Source organism: Cibotium barometz, chromosome 25, assembly GCF_041138505.1.
Source record: "Cibotium barometz isolate CiBa-2024 chromosome 25, ASM4113850v1, whole genome shotgun sequence".
Taxonomy (NCBI): Eukaryota; Viridiplantae; Streptophyta; class Polypodiopsida; order Cyatheales; family Cibotiaceae; genus Cibotium; species Cibotium barometz.
Window position 1 is genome coordinate 44,647,370 of NC_141070.1, and position 14,525 is coordinate 44,661,894.

The window sequence follows — 14,525 nt, forward strand, 5'->3', positions numbered from 1 at the left end:
TCCTCATTGTGAGGAGTCTACCTCTGCCTCTCTTTGTGATGCTTCTGAGGATGCCCCTCCCCCTGCCCATTCTGCATATTTGGTTTGCTACGATGTGCAGGTTTGTTGTTTTGGAGGATGGTTTTTTGGGCCCGGTGGGATGCTTTGGATGTGTGGTTGCTAACCGTGCCTAGGGCACAGTGGTACTTCCCAGGATTTTTGGATTTGGATCAGAATCAGGTTGGGCTTGTACCAATCCGATGTCATCTTTTTTCAAAGGGGGATGTGGAGTCCTTTCATCTGACGATACCCACCTCAGTGGAGTGTACTTATGTACAGCATTGGGCAACTCATGGTATGGAGTTTGGGCAGATGGAGCCCATTTTTTCTACAGAGTCTTTACATCTTGCGATACATACCTTTTCATAGGATGCTTTTGTACAGCATTTGGCTACTCTTGGTTTAGAGTTGGTGCAGATTGACTCTATTTCTTTTGAGGGTTCCAGTAAGGAGCAGCCTGCTTCTCCCAAGATTGATTATCTACATGATTGTTTGCTACACTCCCTCACATACGAGGCCTTCTTCCCTCTTGCTCGGGACATGTATTCTTGGTTGATGAGATTGAGAGCAGGTCTATACCTCTGTTTCCTCTCCATCTCTCTCTCACTCTCTCTCTCCTGTGTTTCTCAAAGAGATGAGTCGAGTAGCCACTCTCGTGAATCTTGTTGCACTTGTGCAGCAAGACCATCTCAATTACTACAATTCATTCCTATCTAACGGTACATCGACATCGAGCCGGTGTGGTTCATCGTCTTGTTCCCACATGGGGGGACACTTCGGGCATAATTATGCTCAAGATAGGGATTCTATGGTGTCACGGCAAGCTATCCATGGAGCTATGCGTGACCACGGCATGCGGCATCGACATCTTCATGTGCTCAGAGGAGTGCGAGCTTTGGCTTCTTGATGCTTTCCTACCGAGGACACACCAATGAGATGAAATAAATAACTCCAACACCCTATCTCAGCTCATAGTTAATCAAAGCCGACTTGTACTTTATGCCTCTCCCCTAGCCTATATAAAGAGAGAGGGAGGGGAGGGGGGGGCATCTTTGTAGAGTATATGCTTTGATGATGTGAGAGATGAAAGTACAAGGCAAAATGGCTGATCTATATGAAAACTTCCCTGTGCTCTCAAAGCTACAAAACTAGGGAGTTGAGCAAAACTTTCTGGTCTTCCCACCATATCCACTGCTAATTTGCAAGGCTTTGAAGTGTTCGTAAATCTTATGCTCCCTCCATTGGACACATGGCAAACTGGACCTTAATCCCATATGCAAGTATATCATACCCTATAAAGGGGTATATTAAATATACCTAGATGAATCCACGAACATGCCCAAATTCACCTTTTAGGAACGTGCATGTTATATACTCATGGTAGTCAACCCACAAGACTATATAACTATCAACTCCATTATGCATAGTATGGACTAGATACTACGACATCCCCACTAACGTCATCAGTGCCCAATAGTGGGTGTAGAACTCTGTATCAAGATATGCTCTCTCTCACACACACACATAAGAGCATATATTCACACAAAGCCTTTCGTACTAAGTTTCTCTCAAACCTCCGAAGATGCAAGGCAGGGCAAACTCAGCCATAATGAAGCCTAGCACTAAGGGAAGTAGCAAATAAAAAGAATTAGTACAGCAAATAAGTAGTTGATAGAGTAAATGCACCGCTAAAGATAGAAAGAATAAGCACAATATCAACTAGCCACAACTGGCTGGATTCATAGGGGAGATTAACCCTGCGCATGATTTTGGGGTTGTGAGGTTACCCAGCGTGGCTAGGTGAGAGGGGTTGGGACCGCCTCCACACGGCCCTCGTCCGATTTCCATCAATGGTATCAGAGCTAGTTTATGCCCGGTGTTGCTCATGTCCTTCCGTTCGTGGATCTTGTGGTGTGTGCTGGCCATTTCGCACACGCTGAGGAGGAACTGCGTGGTGATAGGGCAGCTGGTTAAAGTCTCCTCCTGTTGAAGGTGGTCGTCGTTCGCCTGTGCCTGTGGGTTTCTGGTGTTGTCATGATCAGGGTTGTTGCCGTCTACAACGTTACATTGGGGGCCGCTTCGGGGAGCCAAGGGCAGGTGGGGGGGAGGGGGGGTCTTATGTCCCTCCATTGGACATGTGGCAGCCTAGACCTTGATCCCATATGCAAGTATATCATACCCTATAAAGGGATATATTGGCTGGATTCGTAGGGGGGACCTCATATCCCCGTGCACGCTTTTGGGTGAGGTTCCGCAAGGTGGCTAGGCGAGAGGGGTTGGGACCCCCTCCATGCGGCCCTTGTCCGGTTTCCATCATGAAGATGATGCTCTAGTTTGCTAGATGGTTGCTAGCTGTCGAGGCATATACAACCTCCAGTGATAAGATCATGAAGCATATACAACCTCCAATGATAAGATCATGAAGAACACAAATGTACTCACCACTCCACAAAAAATCTCTTAAGAGAATTTGCATATTCCTAGAGTCAAAAAAATATATACCTTCATAACGTTGGAATATATTTTAGATTGCTATCGAATGATAAGATCATGAAGTACCTCAAATACGTGTGCTTGCTTCCTCTATAAGGCCTTTTTGGTGCTCATATCAGTCTAGTGGTTATTTCATGTGATTTGGTTCTCTCCTTGAGATTGCTAGGATATTCTGAATGCGGCTTGACCCATGCGTACACTTTTTATAAGATAAATTAATCAAAGACCGTTTGCAACCTGGAGTAGCAGCACTTATGGCAAGCATTCTGACATTCTGTGGCTCTATATTGAACTATAATAGTATAATGTAGCACATGCATTCTATAAATGAACATGCATTCTATAAATGAACAGGACAAGAGAGAGAAATGTGAAGATCATTGAAAGCTCTAGCTGAGAGCAATCTAACCTAGAAACTCTTGAAGGAAACAAAGGAATTATTAATACAATCGCTAATTCAGATTGTGCAACTTATCTAGTCAGTAACTAGTTTATTCTTGTATAAATCACGATAAAAGCCATTGCTTGTGCATCTTTAGCTGCTCAAGCTGCATTCTCATTTCCAACTGGCTTGGACACTACTTTCTATACTACCCCACAGTTCTTTTCCAAATGGGGTAGTATGTCCAATTCTTTCAACTCAGCCATGCATACTTGCTTTTGTCAAACAAAGCAAAGGATGCCTTCAGCTTTTCAATTCGATAAATCAAAACCTATCCATAATGAGGTTCTTCTCTACACAGCCAAGCTAATTAAGACCATTATAATTTATGCTCAATCTCCTTGAGCAAGTTGCCCACTCATACCCTTGTCATCCTCATGTTAACCACCTTGCCTTGCCTTTTAGTGCTCCTCCAAAGAAAGCAGGCAAATGATTTTATAAAACCCACATCAACAACAGATACTGAACGTGAACTGGACATGTTGGACAAGAATTCATGCAAAATTTGCACACGGGGCCTTGGATTACCACCTTAAGTTACAAAACAGAATACATGCTCTTGAAAGCCTTCAAAATCTATTGGAAATCATTTGATCAAACAAACAAGCAACTGGCAAATATGTAAGTACCTACCTTCCATAGCGTATCTTTTGGAGTCACTTTAACTGCTACATGCACTCTTTGCTAAGAAAACCTAAGTAGCACTTACCACACTTGTAGCATCCCTTCCACCACAAAGTAGCAGCAGACCATCACCACGAGCACTAGCAGTTGCATACCTGTGAACAACAAAAAGGCATTTGCTAAGTTCAAACAAATTGATAAATTTGGAAGCTCTCACTTCTTGGCCAATTGGTGTGAAAGTACAAAGTTTGTAACAGCTTCAGCTGTTATCAAGTTACCATACATGCAGGGAGGAGGGCACTCTCCCTCTGGCTCTAACTTCTTCCACTCATACGGTTTAGCAGCTGTGTCCAAGGACCATACATCTGCCAGCGCAGATTTTCCTGCAAAACAGGAAGATTCATGCTTAAAATCAGAAGGTGAGATCTCAAAAGGCGTGCCCCATGCTCATGATAAAGTAACAAGTACAAAACCAACCATCATTTCCCCCAACAGCTAGAAGGAAGCGTTGTCCAACCAGCGCCATCACATGACCGTACCGCGGTCCAGGTCCTTGTCCCTGGACAACCACCCTAGCAATTCGCACTCCAAGGCATCTGGATTAGCACTGAGTTCTAGCAGAAAAATATTAACTTTTGCTAAACAAGAAAATTGCAAGCTTACCTATGCCATCTTGCTCTTGGTTGTGTCAGATCCAACACATGAAGATCCTCCGTAGATAGCCCAGCAGGGCCGATACCACCCTGGAAAGGTGACCATTGGTTGATGCATCTGAAAATGACTAAAATGGAGTAAATCCTCTAAAGACATCCTGTGTACAAGCAAACCTACTTGAATGACGACCATTGTACCCACTGCTGTAGCAGCATGAGCAGCTCGCGGAGATGGAGGATCCCCAATAGGATGAAGCCTGCAACATTGATACATAAAAACTATAAGTAGTGTTTCGCATACATGTTCAATGCCATTCTTTACTACAGATCAAATTATGACATTTCTCTAGTTCTCAAACTCTAGGCAATGCTTCTACGAAGGCCCCTTCTTCTCTTTCTGCCGGCTTCCTTGTGCCATTTTTAGGACTGATGGAAAGCAATTTTCTGTTTCCAAAGGCTCGTCGTCAGCATTGAGCCATCCACCAAAATTCACAGTGCCCTTCTCTTCACTCACCTCCTCCAACAGAAGAGGAGGCACACACCCACACCGTCGTGGCTCCCTAGCCTCAAAGTGGCCACTGCAATGGGCCTGGCATCAGCATGGTCGCCACGCATCCTCATTTCTTATTGACCACATCTTACCACTCTACCTAAAACTCTCCACCACCAAACTTCTGGTCAATGCATGTTCAATGTCAGTCTGTATTACAGATCAAATTATGACATATGGAAAGCAATTTTCTATTTCCAAATGCTCATCGGCATAGAGCCATCCACCGAAATTTGCAGTGCCCTTCTCTTCACTCACCTCCTCCAACGGGAGAAGAAGCACACACCCACACCGTCTGAAACCGATCCCGTCAAGTGGGAATAGACTCCGTTGGACACCCACACGCGTAATAGCACAACTTAAATATCACAATTTGAATGGACAACTTAATAACAACTGAAAACTGAAATGAAATGAAATGTTGATCAATGGACACCAGCACTGGGGCCGGAACGGGCCGACTCCCCCCTCAATATATGATATATTATTGGGAGTATTTAAAAGATACAATGCTCCATGGGTTCAATGAACCAGATGATGTCCATGTACAACTGAGATGAATACAGTTACCAAACAAGAGACTCGAAGTAGATGTTCGAAGGAGAGCAATCTACTTGAGTAGTTTAGTCTCTACGGTCCCGTGCCTCCACTAGAATCCGAAGAGAGCGCCCCACTGGTGTTCCAGGACCACGCACAAACAGGCGCTCCCGTACTAACGCCTGGCTCTCCCGATCTCGGCACCCAAGGACCGTGGTTCTCCAGAAGCTTGGACTACCCGGCACCGAACGGCAGCAAAGAGTAACCCTTATCAGATTTACATCAAAGTTCCTTACTTAAATCTCAATCCACTTACCTATAGTCCGCTAGTGATCTGAGCGCAGCCGCCTGCAGAGTGGAGAGGAGGCCTGGACGCAGCCACCTGTGGAGGGCTGAGGGCGCAGCCGCCTGTGGCCAGGAGGCGCAGCCGCCTGTAGCCGGGAGTGGAAGGGAGGCGCAGCTGCCTGCAGAGGGGAGGCGCAGCCGCCTGTGTAAGGGAGGCGCAGCCGCCTGCAGAGGGGAGGCGCAGCCGCCTGTGTAGAGAGCGCAGCCCACCAGCGTGCAGCAACCTGAGGGCAAGCGGAGAGATGGCTTGTGCACAGTCCACCAGCGTGCAGTTGTCTGAGAGCAGCCCCTGGAAAACTGTGCGCAGCTGAATATATACAAGAGGAGGTTCACTCCTAAGCGATGGAAGAGGGTGCATGATAAGCAGCTGGCCGGCCCTCCACAGTTGCATGGAGGCGGCCAGTTCCAAAGTCCCAAGGTGAGGGGTGGGTAGGTGGCCATGCACCCACCCCCACACGTAGGATTAAGAGTGGGGCTTCCCTCTCCACCTTGACCCATACGTGGGTGCCCATAATGGGTGCCCACCCTATCAAGGACATCATTAATTATTTGGGAGGGTGCCCACTCTTTAATGAATGTGAACTTACAACCTTATAAAAAATAAAGGTTAGAAAGAAAGCTATAAAATAAACAATTGCAATATACTTACCACCTGTTCACACGCAACAAAACTCGTCAGAAGACAGAGCAAACTTTAGGACTCACTGGCAGGCGTCCCCGCTCAGTAAGTGGCACGTCAAACAGGCAAACAAAAAAATACAAGTCATACGAAAACAGTTCCAAACATGCAAAACATGAATTCATGTGCAAACAATATCATGGACATATCTCCCATTCATGGAACAAGTACTAAACATCTATCGGACACAATGATGGCACGACAGAAAACATAAATCTCGGTCTTCCTATGGAGTGACAATCCCATAGGTAAGACACAGATCCAGGCACGAGCCTCCTTATGGAGTGACAATCCCATAGGCAAGACACGGCACAAATACTGGCTCTTCCATGGCGTGACAATCCCATGGATAGAACACAGTCCAAGTCATACACGGGTGGCACCAGACTGGCTCCCGTCCATGTTATGCAAAAATACGGGCCCCTTCACATGAGACACCGGTCTGGCCTCAAGTGAACGAGACACAAATCTGGAGATGGACCAAATGGTCGGCCAATTGGTGACATCTCCGCGGGCTTCTAAAGAGTTATCCTCAACTGAAAAGCCTCAAGATATGCCTGCAGCAGCTGTGGATAGTCAACAAAATAATCCTCATTTACCCACTTTGCATCAATGGGCAAATAATTTTTGAACTTCACAAGGTATCTCCTGGAAAGCTTTCCTGCAGATAGCTTTCGCTCCTTGTGAAAGACAATCTGTTCTGGCTAGAGGATCTCCTCAAGCTCATCAATATCTGGCGGATCTTCTGTGACACGCTCGTCAGGATCTGGCCCGACATATTTCCTGGAAAGACTCGCATGAAATGCATTGTGAATCTTCCAATGACTAGGTACAAGCAAGCCTGTATGACACTTCATCCTTTGTACGAAGGATGGGTGGCAATACCACTCTGCCATAAATAATCTCAAACGGGACCTTTCCCGTGGAGGCATGGATCGTATCGTTGTAGGCAAACTCAACATGTGGAAGATACTTCTCCCATGCAGTCTTTTGATCTGCCACATAACACTTCAACAAATCCAACACGGCTGAATTTGCAGCTTCACTTTGGCCATCCGTTTGGGGATGATAAGCTGATGAAAACTCAAGTTTAGTACCCATGTTATCAAATAAAGCCTTCCAAAAGAGGCTCGTAGTTCTGGGATCTCTATCCCCCACAATGGATTTAGGCATACCATGATGTTTGAAAATATTAGCAAGAAAAAGCTTTACCATATGATCAACTTTAATGGTTTTCTTGACGGGCAAGTAATACATGCACGTACATATGCCTCAATGTCTTTACGCATGCTTGGCCAAAAGAAATCTCTCTCAATCATGCATGTAGTGGGCATGATACCTCTATGACCAGCATAAGGTGGAGCGTGACATTCCTCCATAACCTTTGGACGCAAATCCTTCACCACACATAGACAGTTATCCTTCATAAGATAACCCTCGTTGATAAGATAAGAGGCATGTGAGAGACCAACCATCAAATCAGTCCATATATGGCAAAAATCAGCATCCAAATGATACAAATCTCGCATAGCAGATAAGTCCCCATGAGAGGCCACTGAAACTCCAGCCACATAAGGTCTCCTAGATAATGCATCTGCCACTATATTTTTCTTTCCCGGAGTATGCACAATCTGAAAATGAAACATGGAAAGAAAGTTTGCCATTCTCATCTGCTTCTCTGAAAGCTTTGTTTGAGATAGAAAGTATCTCAAGCTTTGATGATCTGTCTTGACTACAAATTCAGCCCCAAGAAGATAATGTTTTCATATCTTTAAGGCATGAATTACAGCCAAGAGCTCTTTCTCATAGATATCCATATGAAGCTCAGCATCATGTAAACGACGGCTATCATATGCAACTGCATGCCCTTCTTGATTTAGAACAGCCCCTATATAATCGCCACAAGCATCACATTCCACTACGAATGACCTTTGCAAGTCAGGAACAATCAATACGGGTCCACATATAATAGCATGCTTGTGCTGCAAGAAGGCATCCTATTCTTTTGGAGTCCATTTGAAAGTGGTTTTCTTCTTTGTGAGATCATGTAGAGGGGTGGCTATCATAGCAAAATGCCTTATGAAACGCCTATAATATGAACATAATCCCAAAAAACTACGTACTTGATGTATGTTTTGCAATTCTGGCCAATTCCGAATGGTTTTTATCTTTGCAGGATCCATTGTTACTCCCTCTTTGGATACAATGTGACCCAAATAATGTATCTCTGAAAGAAAGAACTCACTTTTCTTGGCATTAATGAAAAGTTTATGCTTCCGCAACTCTTCGAACACCAAATGAGTTCTATGTTCTTGCTCATTCTTGGAGAAAACCAAGATGTCATCAAAGAATACACCTGTGAATTTGCGATGGGGTCGGAATTGTCAGAATCGAGCATGCGGAAGTTTGAATACACGTAGAGAGAGAGAGAGAGAGAGAGAGAGAGAGAAGTTGACGCAGAGAGAGAGAGAGAGAGAGAGAGGTTGGCGAACAACGCTTGAACTTGATATTAGCAATGAATAGATGAAATAATACAATGGTGGGCATGGGTATTTATACCCTCATGATGGAAATGGCCGACTCATGTAGCATAAACTAAATAATAATTTATACCCTTTACTAAGCCTCGTTCCCACATGAGATACTACTTTTAACACCCTCTCTGTAGCTCATAGTGGGCATAGATGAAGAAACCAAGTCGATGCAGATGCAACCATGGACACCCTAGCGTGGCCTTTGCTAGGTACACCTCGGATAATGCACCAATCAACCTGTCTCCACAAGAAAATGCCATCTTGAGCTTTAGCTGCCACATAGAATAATGAATTGCAGACAACTCCACATCCATGATCCCCCATTCGTTGAACTGCGAACACATCACGTTCAAAAAATCCTCTGAACCTTGAACTGTCGTCACACGACGCCCAAAATTCTGCTACACAATGAACCAGGAACTCATTGAAACGAGACCCAAGCAGGGGTCACCCCTTCCTGGACTCACCTCTCCAGTTAGCACTCTATTATACACTCTTAAAAGACAATAGCACAAGACAAAATAGCAAAAAGTAATTAACAACTCTGAGCATAGATAGATGACACCACACTGAGGCCGGAACGGCCGGCCCCCCCCCAAGGAAATGATATTATTACTTGGGAGAATTTGTTACAAGTACACGGGCCCAAGGCCAGATTTCCAATAAGCAATGCACAATGAAAACAAAGTATCAAACCCAAACATGTTTGTTGATGCCGAGTCTGAAGTCACCAAGGGCTGCCCCGTCCATAGCACCTTCCAGAGTCACACTTCGCGTGCAATCCACCCGTCCCTGGCACTACGGATCACGCCGTGCCAGTCCTAGCGATGGGGCACCCTCACGGAGTTGACTCGGTGAATGGAAGAGGAGTCCAGACATAGGAGAGCAGGAGAATTCCTCATTCTTCGCGATGAAAATCTTCTGGAGCCACCGCACCTGCTGTTGTACCTGCTGTACGACCAGAATCAGCAATTAATGAAGGTACTGTACCTGCTGTACCTGCTGTACGACCAGAATCAGCAATTAATGAAGGTACTGTACCTGCTGTACCTGCTGTACTTGCTGGTGTACCTGCTGTACCTGCTGTACAACCAGAATCAGCAACTAATGATGATACTGTACCTGCTGTACCTACTGCTGTACCTGCTGTACCTGCTGCTGTACCTGCTGTACTTGCTGTACAACCAGAATCAGCAACTAATGATGGTACTATACCTGTTGTACCTGTTGTACCTGCTGCTGTACCTGCTGTACCTGCTGTACAACCAAAATCAGCAATTAATGATGTGCTCCAGCCTGTTTTCTCTAAATCCCAGCCAACAGTTGTGTTTTCTTCCTCCAAAATGCAAGGGAGAGGGCTGGAAGTGAGGCGCCTTCCTCCCATGCACATAATTGGGTGTGGTAGGTGGGGTAGGTGGCCAACCCCCACCCCACATGCTATAAAAGGGTGCCCAGGCCAAAAGAAAGTGCCCACACTTATAAAGTGTCCACCTACTTTTAATGAAGTATGAAACCTGTAAGTTATAAGACTTATAACTTAAAACTCTTATTAAAATAAGGATTTCCCACCTGTTCACACGCCACAAAACCTGTCAGAAGACAAGGCATTCCACGGCTCACGGGAGGGCGTCCCCGACCCCTGAGCTAGACACACATGTCAGGCATGCAAACAAAACCAGTTCACGCGAAAACATTTCAAAGGCAGGCAAACATGAGTGCACAATGCAACATTGTTAAAGGATAATCTCCGTTCATGTACTTGCACAATACTTGACATTTCCGGGCACAAACAGGCCCACCGGAAAGTCAATTCCAGGTACACACACAGTGTACAATCCACCCGTCCCTGGCACTACGAATCACGCCGTGCCAGTCCTAGCGGTGGTAATCCAGAAACATACACCGTGTGCAATCCACCCGTCCCTGGCACTACGAATCACGCCGTGCCAGTCCTAGCGATGGAGCACCACTACGGAGTATGCTCATCCAGAGCCCAAAGCTCACACAAGAAGATAAGAGGACCATTAGATAGCTCAATGGTGACATCTCCCCGTCTTCTAAACAGTTGTCCGCAACTGAAAAGCTTCCAAATAGTCATGGAGAAGCTGCGGATAATCTTTGAAGTAGTCCTCATCAACCCACTTAGCATCAATGGGGAGATAATTCTTGAACTTCACCAAATAGCGTCTTACAAGCTTGCCTGCAGATAGCTTACGCTCTTTATGAAACACAATCTGCTCTGGTTGCAAAATCTCTTCCAACTCATCCACTTCTGGTGGATCCTCAATGATAGGAAGACTTGGTTCCGGACCCACATACTTTCGTAAGAGGCTAACATGGAAAGCATTATGTATCTTCCAATGAGATGGCAATGCTAAACGAAAAGCAACTTCATTGATCTGCTCAATGACCTTGAAAGGCCCATAATACCTGGATGAGAGCTTGGGAAACATCCCCTCCTTACCAGATCTCTTACGGAGTCTAGCTTTTTCGAATTTCAGCAATACCCAATCATTTACCTTGACATCCAAATGCTTTCTATGCTTGTCTGCAGCCTTCTTATGCTTCTCTTGAGAACGGGCTATGGCTGTCCGTACCTGTGCAAAGGCAATATCCAAGTCCCTGACAAAGTCATCAGCAGCAAAAATCTCATCCTTAGTACGTAGGATGGGAGGCAATACCACTTTGCCATAAACTATCTCAAAGGGAGCCTTCCCAGTAGAAGCATGCACCGTGTTATTGTATGCAAACTCCACAAGTGGCAAATACTTTTCCCACAAAGTCTTTTGATCAGCTACATAGCATTTGAGAAGGTCCAATACGGCTGAATTTGCTGCTTCACTTTGACCATCGGTTTGAGGATGAAAAGCGGATGAAAAATTCAGCTTTGTGCCCATATTGTCAAAAAGTGCTCTCCAAAAGAGACTGGTAGTTCGAGGATCACGGTCACCCACAATAGATTTAGGCATACCATGATGCTTGAATACCTGTGATAAGAAAACTTTTGCCATATGATCTGCCTTGATCGTTTTCTTGACCGGCAAGAAATGAGCTTGCTTGCTAAACCGGTCAACGATAGTCCATATAGCATCATTACCTTGCTGAGTGCGAGGCAAATCCATGATGAAATCCATAGCTATACTCTCCCATGGCTGTGAGGGAATAGGCAATGGTAGAAGCAATCCAGGAGACTTCTGACGATCAAACTTGACCTTTTGGCAAGTAAGGCAAGCACGTACATAAGCCTCAATGTCCTTCCTCATCCCTGGCCAAAAGAAGTAGCGTTCAACCATATGAGTAGTAGGTAGAATACCTCTATGTCCTGCATACGGTGGAGCATGGCATTCTTCCAACACTTTTTGCCTCAAATCTGTGAGCACACAAAGGCAATTATCTTTAAGGAGATACCCATCTTTGATCACATATGATGCATGAGTATGACCAGCCACCAAATCAGCCCATAAATCTGAAAAATCAGCATCTATATGGTACTTATTTTGCATAGACGACAAGTCTCCATGAGAGGCAATTGAGATAGAGGCTACATACGGCCTTCGAGACAATGCATCGGCCACCACATTCTTCTTTCCCGGTGTATGCACAATCTGAAAATGAAACATAGAGAGGAAATTTGCCATCCGCATATGCTTCTCTGAGAGCTTAGTTTGTGTGAGAAAATACCGTAAGCTTTGGTTGTCGGTCTTCACCATAAACTCTGCACCGAGAAGATAGTGCTTCCAAATGGTCAATGCATGAATCACTGCCAATAGCTCCTTCTCATAGATCCCCAAAGAAAGCTCCGTATCACGCAAACGGCGGCTCTCAAATGCCACGGGGTGTCCTTCCTGGTTTAGGACAGCACCTAAACAATCTCCACATGCATCACATTCCACAAAGAATGGCTTGTGCAAGTCAGGAATGATCAACACGGGCCCAGATATGATTGCATCCTTTAGTGAATAGAAAGCTTTGCTTTCCAATGAAGTCCACTGAAAGGAGACTTTCTTCTTTGTCAACTGATGAAGAGGGGCAGCAATCAAAGCAAAATGCCATATGAACCGTCTATAGTATGAGCATAACCCAAGAAAACTACGAACCTCATGCACTGACTTGAGTTCAGGCCAATTCTTGATAGCCTCAATCTTGGCAGGATCCATTCGTATGCCATCTTGAGAAACAATGAGCCCAAGATAATGAATTTCGGAGAGGAAGAACTCACTCTTCTTAGCATTGATGTGAAGTCTATGCTTTCGGAGTTCTTCAAAGACTATGGCCAAATGCTTTCTGTGCTCTTCTTCACTCTTGGAATAAACCAAGATGTCATCGAAGAAAACTCCAGTGAAAGATCGATGATCTCTAAAAATCCTGTCCATCATACGGTTAAAAGTGGCAGGAGCATTTGTAAGACCGAAAGGCATAACAAGATACTCATACAAACCAAATGCTGTCCTGAAAGCGGTCTTATGCACATCCTCTGGTACTACCCGTACTTGATGATATCCACTCTTCAAATCAATCCGGCTGAAATATGCCGAGCCATCCAATCTATCCAAAATATCATCAATGCGAGGAATAGGAAACCTATTCTTGATGGTTAGCTTATTTAGAGCCCGATAATCCACACACATACGATAAGAGAGATCCTTCTTCTGCACTAGAAGTACGGGAGAGCAATACGGTGAAGAGCTAGGGCGGATCAAACCTTTTTGCATGAGCTCATTGACTTGCTTCATGATCTCCTCCTGCTGTGATGCACTCACACGGTATGCCGGCCTATTTGGTGGAGAACTGCCAGGCACAAGGTCTATACGATGATCCTCCGGCCGTGGTGGTGGTAGCTCCCCTGGAAGTGAATCTGTAAAGCAATCTTCATATTGTTTCAAAAATTCCAGCCTATCACATGTGAGAGAATCAAGAGAATGATCAAGATGGTCTACTCTATCACGAACAAAAATCATGTACGAGCAAAGACCCTTTCTCATGGCTTTATTTATTTGTATGTGGGATACAATAGGGATAGAATTCCCTTCCACACCGGCATCAATAACATGCTCTTTGCCCCTATGCATAAATGTGATCCGGTTGGTCTTGTAAGCCTTGCGAGGATCAAGACGGGAGTGCCAAGGCTTTCCAAGCAATACATCACACCCATTTAATGGTGCAATGAGGAAGTTCTCATGGTCCAAATATCCCTGAATAAGCATGCGAAGCTTGCCAATAAGGGGTGTGACCTTGACTTGCTTGCCAACAAATGCACTTCCGGCCTCAATCTCCGGTCCCATGTCATCCACACTAATGCCCAATGCTGTAGCCATTTCCAATGATATGAAGTTGTCCGTGGCACAATCATCAAACATAAATAATGCGGGTTGATCTTTGAGCTGTCCCCATGCCTTGCATACCATCCTATCCAAAGCATCATGGGCTGTCCCCCCTTGTACATCGGGCACCATATGCACATTAACCTGGGTTTCCTTTGCATCCTCTTTGCCTGCTTTCTTTGGGCATTGCCGGACCATGTGATCTTTACTACCACAAGAAAAGCACTTACCGTCACGTATATATTGCACCCTTTGTTCCGGAGTAAGTCCATAGTTAGGCCTTTTGTTGGGACGCTTCTTCTCTGAGG

At 45.1% G+C, this 14,525-nt stretch overlaps 1 protein-coding gene across 1 annotated transcript in view; it reads right to left on the reverse strand.

Annotated features, from left to right (window-relative positions):
* Positions 1-14,525, reverse strand: part of LOC147624607 (serine/threonine-protein phosphatase BSL3-like) — a 50,331-nt gene that overhangs the window by 23,439 nt on the left and 12,367 nt on the right. Inside the window, exons 3-7 of the mRNA XM_086819624.1 lie at positions 4,430-4,508; positions 4,262-4,341; positions 4,076-4,170; positions 3,882-3,981; positions 3,684-3,753 (exon numbers count right to left, since the gene is read on the reverse strand). Of these exons, the coding sequence (XP_086675750.1) occupies positions 3,684-3,753; positions 3,882-3,981; positions 4,076-4,170; positions 4,262-4,341; positions 4,430-4,508 (424 nt within the window). The remainder of the gene's footprint in view (positions 1-3,683; positions 3,754-3,881; positions 3,982-4,075; positions 4,171-4,261; positions 4,342-4,429; positions 4,509-14,525) is intronic.